General features: G+C 44.0%; 1 protein-coding gene across 2 annotated transcripts; it reads right to left on the bottom strand.

Annotated features, from left to right (window-relative positions):
• Nucleotides 1-529: 529 nt before the first annotated feature.
• Nucleotides 530-6673, bottom strand: zbtb42 (zinc finger and BTB domain containing 42). 2 transcript variants are annotated; one of them, XM_061895414.1, is made up of 2 exons: nucleotides 6476-6673; nucleotides 530-4963 (listed from the first exon to the last, which is right to left on the bottom strand). In XM_061895414.1, the coding sequence occupies exon 2, from the start codon at nucleotides 4947-4949 to the stop codon at nucleotides 3369-3371; it is 1581 nt and encodes a 526-aa protein (XP_061751398.1). In that variant the 5' UTR covers nucleotides 4950-4963; nucleotides 6476-6673; the 3' UTR covers nucleotides 530-3368. The 2 variants fall into 2 exon arrangements, with proteins under 2 accessions (XP_061751398.1, XP_061751397.1); XM_061895413.1 differs by lacking the exon at nucleotides 6476-6673 and adding an exon at nucleotides 5832-6211.
• Between the last annotated feature and the right edge of the window lie 2133 nt (nucleotides 6674-8806).

Genomic DNA, 8806 nt, shown 5'->3' on the forward strand with positions numbered 1-8806 from the left:
GTAACCTGCGTCGTTCGTCCCTGCTTTCTGTCTTCCGCCCAAGCATGAGAGACAAGCTTTCTAGCTACCGAGCTAAAAGCCCAAGCTATCAATCCGATAGCCAGCACTGCTCTTGAGGCTGTCAGAGAGTGAGGTTTACCAAAATACATATGGCCCAGCCACACCGTTACATATGTAGTAACAGTGTATATTATTCACTAATGATTTCTGACATAAAACATAATCTTCAACTTAAACTAATTGACATAAGTGCTGCTGACACAGCAGACATCTACGAGATGGCACACTTGCAGTACATTGTGGGGGTTTTATTACATTAATGGACCCTGTGTTACTGCTTGATTATTTCAGATGGATAAAGATTTGTCCAAACATTAGTATGAGTACTAAAAATTAACTCCATTACAATTACTACTATATTATGTGGTATTTATACAAATGCTAAACTAAAATTTAGGTGGAAATGTTTATCTTCTAATGTGTGATGTGAACCAGCAAGATGGAAACAAATGAAATCCACACAACGACACAGAGTTGTTCCATTTAATTCTATGCATAATCTAAATAAAGACCTAAATCCAGATTGTCACATTTCCACAGCACACACGCCTCCGCACACACTCACACAAGTCAAACAATTAAAATGCACAGTACAATAAATCAAAACAAGTGAATTGCTTCCATATCTAAGCAAAGATTGTCAACTAATCTCTACGCCACTAACACTGAAGCAATTACTATAAAATATACCTCTTATTAAAAAAGACATTATATTAAATTCTAATGGCACTTCTACAGTTTGATTTTCATATGACATTTAAACGTCATAACCTAATCAAAAAAATCAGATGCTGCTAGAGAAGCAGACGTAATAACAATAAATAGTTCTTGTGATTATACACAATTTCACAGTTGGGACCTGCAGGAGACAACATTCCAGTGTTAATGAAGTCATTTTCCGACTGAAAAGATCATACAGCATGACTTAGGCAAACACTGCCTTTGACCAAGAGTTTTGTTTCAAAAAAAGACAATGGGAATCTCAGCAGTTCACATTCAACAGTGACATGACCCCAGGAGCTCATGGAACCCAACACACACACAAACGCTTGTCCTCTATTAATCCATTTATTCACACAATGAAATGGTTAAAGAATCCCTCCCACCCCCCCTTTTAAAAAACAAAAACTTAACAAAACAGTAACCTCACACAAAGCAGCAAAAAAACTTGTGATATGTTAGGAAAAGAAGCATGCTGTCATGGAGCGAGGGACTCCTTTAGATGCAACACCTGTCTGTGTCTGTGTGTGTGTGTGTGTGTGTGTGTGTGTGTGTGTGTGTGTGTGTGTGTGTGTGTGTGTGTGTGTGGACGAAGGCACGCTCGGTGAACATCCTTGAAATAACCGCTCATCTTTTACTAAAAAAAAAGTGTTAGCTTCTCTGTTTTTGTACACATTCAAAAATCAAGAGAACCTACAGCATATTCCTGCCTGTGTACGTTATGAAATAGGAACGCCACACGAAAAAAGTGATTCCACTCTGACAAACCATTGTCAAAGAAGAGGGGGTGATGAAGCATAATTTCTCCAGATGTTTATTTGCCAGTTTTATTGGCAAGATGATCATTCTTCTAATCTCTTTACAGGTGTACAATCAAACCCCAACGGCCTCTCCTCTGTGTAGAACAATGAAGCATTTATCTACTGCTTGCTGTGGGAGTTTGAAGGGGCGTGGGGTGGGTGGGGTGGGTAGGGGGGGTGTAGGACTTTGATGCCGCCAAACAATACACCTGTTTACAGTCTCCTTGGCTTCCCTTTGCCTAAATACATTTCTCACATTCCAATGGCTCCATTCAATACAGCAAAGCGCCAACAGAAACGTGCATTGCCCCCCCACATCCCCAGTAGCTCGGCGAGAGATACACAATGATCCCTTGAGAACTACCTGAGACTTGTGTGTGAGACAAAGCTCATATTGTCCCATTTCTATATGCCGAATCACTATGGCTTGTGGGTAAAAAAAAAAAGAAAAAAATTAACTATTTCCTGTGTCGAAATTAAACCCCTCAGATTCTAATTAGCAGTCCCCTCCAGCTTTGAGAAGACAAACTTTCAGAAAACACCGCAGCCTTTAGTAAGGCACCTGGCGCCCTCCGCCACACCAGACAAATAAAATATATATTTACATTAAATATACAAATTGTAATAGCAGCCTAGGCAATAGTGTTGAAACTATATGCATGCTAAAAAACAAGTGCTTCTCTAGGTTCTGTGTGACTGATATTTTCTCGATTAAAACACGATTACAGTAACTTGATTCACACGAAGAAACAAAAACAAAAAACAGCCCCAGTGCCAGTTAAGGAGTACCAAAGTTTGAGCTTATGGAAAAAAAAACCCTGAACCAAGGTAATAAATAAAATTCAGATCAAGTCGTCTCAGGACAGATTTGACAAAAATAATCCTCCTTCATGCCCAAAGACCTTTTTTTTTAAACCACTAAAGGCGCCAACAAGTTCATCAGTAGTAACACATAACACATACAATAAGAAGGCAAAGAAAAAAAGTCAGTAGCTTTTGCAGAATGCTATCATGGTCATTACATTATTATTATTATCTCCAATGCATCCACCTGGACCAGGAAGTAACACTCTGCTAATCAATACCAACGTCATTGATAAGAGCTTCATTTACATAGTTGGGTCACATTCTTGTGAGGGCACTCGTGGATCAATTAGCCTTCCGGTGCTGCCTATTACCTCCTCTGGTACTGTATGTGTGAGTGGATTCTACAAAAGGCATGGTGATAGATGGCGCTCATCAATAAGTACAATAAGAGGCACCAAGGTTACAGGACAACTTTTTCTCAAGTAGCAATCAGGCATTTCCTTCAGTTATTTCACATTCATAATAATAAAAAATGACAGTAATTCTACCCAATTACGATAATGGTATTATTTTAGCCAAACAAAGAAAACAAACATACTCCAGTAGTACAACTTCATTAGTTTTGCTGCCTTGTGATTTTGACATGTTACAAATACCCCAATAAACAATATTAATTATAATAATAAAGTAGGAGTTAAAAAAAAAGAAAAAGGACGGTTCGGCTGTGCACCAAATAAAGTGGATTGTGTTAACAAATGTTTGCATCTTCTATTAGGATGCTTCTACAGTAGTAAAGTCAACACACAAAGACAAACAAGTGCATCATCTACTTTGTTCAACTTCCACACTGCACTGATGCAGTTCGCCAGTCTGCATCCAACCAGCGTAGTTATTGTTGTTTTTTTAATTGCTACATCTTCATCAAGAGAAATGCCACGGGGGGTAGTATCCAGACAGCCAGAGTGTAAATAATACAGCATTTTAACTGATGGAGAGAGTTTTGACAAGGCCGCAGTGAAACTTCCTGATGTGGCGGTAAAGGTCCCCGGATTGTGTGAAGCGGCGCTCGCACCACTTGCACGCATGAGGTTTCTCCCGCGTGTGGACCACGGCGTGCCGACTCAAGTTGTGCGAGTACTGGAAGCTCTTTCCGCACTGGCCGCAGGTGTACGGCTTCTCGCCGGAGTGCGTGCGCTCGTGTCGTTTGAGCGTGTACATGCAGGAGAAGGTCTTGTTGCACTGCATGCAGGTGGGCACAGAGCCGTCGGGGGACAACTTGGAGCGGGCGCCGTCCTTCTCCCGGAAGTGCGAGCTGAGGTGCAGCTGCAGGACGTGCGGACTGGGGAAGACTTTGCTGCAGAGCGGGCAAACGCACACCTGTTGGCCCGGCGGCAAGAGCACGCCACTGGAGGTGGAGATGTCAGAGGAGGCCAAGTCGTCCTCCTCTTCCTCCTCGCTGTCCCCCAGCAGCCGACCCCTCCTCTCGTCGGCTGCCTCCCTGCCGGGGGCGCCCTCCCTTCTCTCGCAGGCATCCCCCTCTTCGTCCATCAGGTCCTCCTCCTGGGAGAGGAGGGCGGCGGTGGAGCCGTTGTTGCCTGGGAAGAGGGCAGCGAACCCTGTCACCACTGAGCTCCTGGCACTATTCCCAAAGCGCTGGCTCTCAGGGCTCATCGGCTCACTGTCCTCCTGCTCTGACAGCAAGTCGTGTTCATCTTTAACAAGTGGCTCAGTGCCCTGCTGCTGGCTGTCGAGGGCCAGCTGTCCCGAGATGTAGGAGGGCTGTAAGGGATCTCTGCTAGACAGAGGCTTGAAAGACAAATCCAGAGCGCAGTCCATGTCATCCGAAGCCCGGGACCTCTGGGACAGCGATACGGTGGAACTACTGACATCAGCTTTTGTTTTTCCAGCTGTTTGGACGCAGGGCTCGGCCTCCGCTGACACATAATTGACACCTACAAGGTCCGGGGACCTGCCAGAGTGACCGTTTGCCTTCTGCCTGTTTTGTGCCGACCTTTCACAGTCGGTGACAGCGAGGCCCGCTTCACTGTTGTCCGTGTCAAACTGGTGCGTCGGGGAGGGGGACCCAGGGAGCCCCTGAGACTGTCGCCTTCCGAGCTGCTTGTCAGCATGCAGCTCGGCCTCTGCAGAATTGTCCCGGTCCAGACAGCTTAGTCCAAAAGCCTCGCCCATCTTCTCCTCGTCTTTATCTTTCAGCTTGCCTTTGCACACTTTGACGATGTCGTACATGTGGAGGTAACTGGCCGCGGCCAGCACATCCTCCACTGGAAGAGTGCTGAATTCCAACTTGCCCTCATACATAAATTCAAGGAGCAGACTAAAAGCCGGCACTGTCACAATGTCACTGTTGAGATGCACAACGTCCCTTTTGTCCAGCTGGTCCCTGTAGAAGAGATGGAAGTACATACTGCAGGAGGCCAGCACGGCTCTGTGCGCCTTGAAGCGAACCTCCCCGACCAAAACAGTGCAGTCACACAGGAAACCTTGGTGACGCTGCTGACTCAGACACTGCAGCAACTGGCGGCTATGGTCTGGGAACTCCATTCTTCCTTCATAACCTGATGAAAAACAGGAAAAACAGGATAGTGGATAAACCAAATGGGGCTATTAATAAGGGAGCTGAAAGCTGGTGTTAGGTGAAGAAACAAATGACTAACATGTGGCAGCACACACACAAACATACAGTATAAGGTGCTACCTATACAACATACTGTACAATCTTTTTATATATATATATATGTATATATATATATATATATATATATATATATATATAAAAGGCCAAATAAAGATGAACCAGGCTTACTTTAAGTTTAAACATAATTTCACCCTGCAAACTTAGTGTTGAGTGAATATCTAGTTGCATTTCGCCTCAAACTTGAGGAAATAAAACGAAAAAAATCTTAAATTGTGCTATTTGTAGAAAAACATTATTTACTCACCCTGAATCAGTTTATACTACGTCAGAGTTTAGAAGCACACAGCGAGATTTTACCAGACTGGGTCTCCAAGGGTCAAAAAGTATTTACTCTTGACTTACTCTGTTTTAACAACATATCAACTCAGACATTAGGCCTCTATTTAAATGACAAAATGTGGCAATCTGCTTTGTTAATAAAGTATAGCTTAAATGTTGCTCACTTCTCCTTTCTTTTTGTCAACAGAATGCAACATAGTTCCAACAGTGTTGAACGTGGGAGACCCCTGTACGAGATTCACCTTTAGGCCTGTATGATAACTAGTAAAACAAAGTTTTTTACTTGAGGTATAGGTTAACTAAAAAAGGAAAACATGACCGCAAATATCCCTAAATTTGCATTAAGTTTCCTCTGACGTGACAGCATCAAAAACATACCTCAAATGTTAAGTAAAGATACATTTTACAACTTTTCCCCAGTGTTGCAAGCTGCATTCAAGAGCGCTCACCCATCATATGATCCACAGTGTTCCAGTTTCAAGTCCACTTCATGAGCTTCCGAAAATGTTAGAAAATGTGGATAGCGACGCGTTTCTAAAGACACACATACGCACAAAGCGGTGTTTACAGAACAAGCAAGCGGTGCTGGAAATAATAGCAGCCGTCCAGCAGGCAAGGGGTGTAAGGTGAAAGAAGGAAGAAAAAAAAAGAAAGAGTAAACTGCTGCTCTGTTTGCTAATTACACTGCAAGCTGTGGAGTCAGCTGCTCTGACATCACCGCAATGGAAACGCTACCTCCAGCTGTGCTCCCCTTTATGCCATATGTTACCACGGAGCTGTCCAAAAGCACACAACTTGTATTATTTTTGAAACAAAACATCCTAAAAGTATATAAGACTTTGTGCCGACAACAGTTGTCAAAAGTCTGATGCGTCTTGTGGTGCACTTGAACGCACCGCGCAGTGAGTTTAAAAGGAAAAGTGCACGTGAAGGAGTGCAGGAAAAAGGCGTGTTAAAAGTGCAATGAGACCAATTGGGGTGTTGGATCGATTGGTGGAAATCTTTCAAAACAACTCTCAAATGAGTGGACTCTCTTTAACTTTCGCTTCCTCGCTCCGCTCCTGAGCGCACACAAAAAACACATATAACTTACATTTATTCCCGCCCTCTTCGTCGAGTGTGTGTTGTTCGTTAGTCCACCTAAACACCTCGACGCGCTACTCTCATCATGTGCGGCCAGATGTTCGACTCCTCTCGTCCGTCCTTCTGGCTTTCAGTCCGACCGAGGCATTCTGCGCTCAGCGCTGCTGGCTGCTGCTGCTGTGTGTCAACGAGCAGGTTGATCGTGTGGACACAAATCTCGCGATAGCGGCCGGCCCACCACTAGAACGTGTGCACTACTGCGAGAACTCACACAGCGGCAGCAAGGAGCAGAGAGCGCGGGTCACATCCATGCCCCCCTTCTACCCCCCCCGCTGGAAACACCTGTCTTGTGTCTTCGCGCCATACACGGAAGTGGAGGGTGGGGTGTAAAACTCAGGCAAGGAAGCGTTGGCTTGATGTGAAAACAATATGTTTATACAATAGATGTGGATTTATTAATATGCAACATCCTGTTTTTATATCAACCTGCATTTATATGATTAGGCACAACCACCTCCATCCATCCATTTTCTACCGCTTATTCCCTTTTGGGGTTGCGGGGGGCGCTGGCGCCTATCTCAGCTACAATCGGGCGGAAGGCGGGGTACACCCTGGACAAGTCGCCACCTCATCGCAGGGCCAACACAGATAGACAGACAACATTCACACTCACATTCACACACTAGGGCCAATTTAGTGTTGCCAATCAACCTATCCCCAGGTGCATGTTTTTGGAAGTGGGAGGAAGCCGGAGTACCCGGAGGGAACCCACGCATTCACGGGGAGAACATGCAAACTCCACACAGAAAGATCCCGAGCCTGGATTTGAACCCAGGACTGCAGGAACTTCGTATTGTGAGGCAGACACGCTAACCCCTCTGCCACCGTGAAGCCCGCACAACCACCTAAGATACTAAAATCCAAAAAGGGCTGTATAAAGGTGTTAAAGGCCTACTGAAACCCACTACTACCCACTACGCAGTCTGATAGTTTATATATCAATGGTGAAATATTAACATTGCAACACATGCCAATACGGCCTTTTTAGTTTACTAAATTACAATTTTAAATTTCCCGGGACTTTCGTCTTCGAAACGTCGTGTAATGATGACGTGTACGCAGGACGTCACAGGTTTTTAGGAAGTATGAGTGCTAAATGTCACACACACAGCTAAATGTCATCTGCTTTAACGGCATAATAATACAGTTTTTTGGACATCTGTGTTGCTGAATCTTTTGCAATTTGTTCAATTAATATTGGAGAAGTCTTAGTAGAAAGATGAAGTTGGGAAGCTTTAGCCTTTAGACACACAAACACACGGTGATTCCTTGTTTAAAATTCTTGGAGGTGAAACTTTCCTATGGATAAGAGCGCGGTCAAGAGAACATGGATCCCGACTATATGTCAACCAGCAGGTTTCGGTGAGAAATTTGTGGTTAAAAAGTCAGTTCTTACCGGAGAAAAGCTGAGCTTGTGCTGTCCATAGTTGCCGTCGACTCCCCTGAGACACTGCGCGTCAACACACCCGTGGAGACACCCTTCCGACTATCAGGTACTATTAAACTCACTAAAACACTAGCAACACAATAGAAAGATAAGGGATTTCCCAGAATTAACCTAGTAAATGTGTCTAAAAACATCGGAATCCGTCCCAATGCAATCGCGTTGTTTTTTTTTTAACTTTTTATTTTTTTTATTTTTTTTCTAGTCCGTTGCTTTCAATATCCTTAAACACGAATCTTTCATCCTCGCTCAAATTAATGGGGAAATTGTCGTTTTCTCGGTCCAAATAGCCCTTTTTGTTGGAGGCTCCCATTAAAAACGATGTGAATATGTGAGGAGCCCTCAACGAGTGACGTCATCGTCTGTGACTTCCGGTAGAGGCAGGGCTTTTCTCTTAGCACCCAAAGTTGCGAACTTTATCGTGGATGTTCTCTACTAAATCCTTTCAGCAAAAATATGGCAATATCGCGAAATGATCAAGTATGAGACATAAAATGGACCTGCTATCCCCGTTTTAATAAGAAAATCTCATTTCAGTAGGCCTTTAATTTACCAATTTATAATTGCATTGGGCAGTGACGTATTGGTTCCTCTTATTTAGCTAACTGAGGTAAACACACCTTTTGATACAATTATTGTTGCTAAATTCAGTTTTCTGTACCGCTTGTCCTGAATTAGCTGGTGAGTAAGAAATAAGACGGCAGCAATACCGCTTGTCCCTTTTGGGATTGCGGGGGGTGCTGGAGCCTATCTCAGCTGCATTCGGACGGAAAAAGGCGTACACCCTGGACAATTTGCTACCTCATCGCAGGGCCAACACAGATAGACAGACAACAT

The sequence above is a fragment of the Nerophis ophidion genome, linkage group LG03, assembly GCF_033978795.1.
Source record: "Nerophis ophidion isolate RoL-2023_Sa linkage group LG03, RoL_Noph_v1.0, whole genome shotgun sequence".
Taxonomy (NCBI): domain Eukaryota; kingdom Metazoa; phylum Chordata; class Actinopteri; order Syngnathiformes; family Syngnathidae; genus Nerophis; species Nerophis ophidion.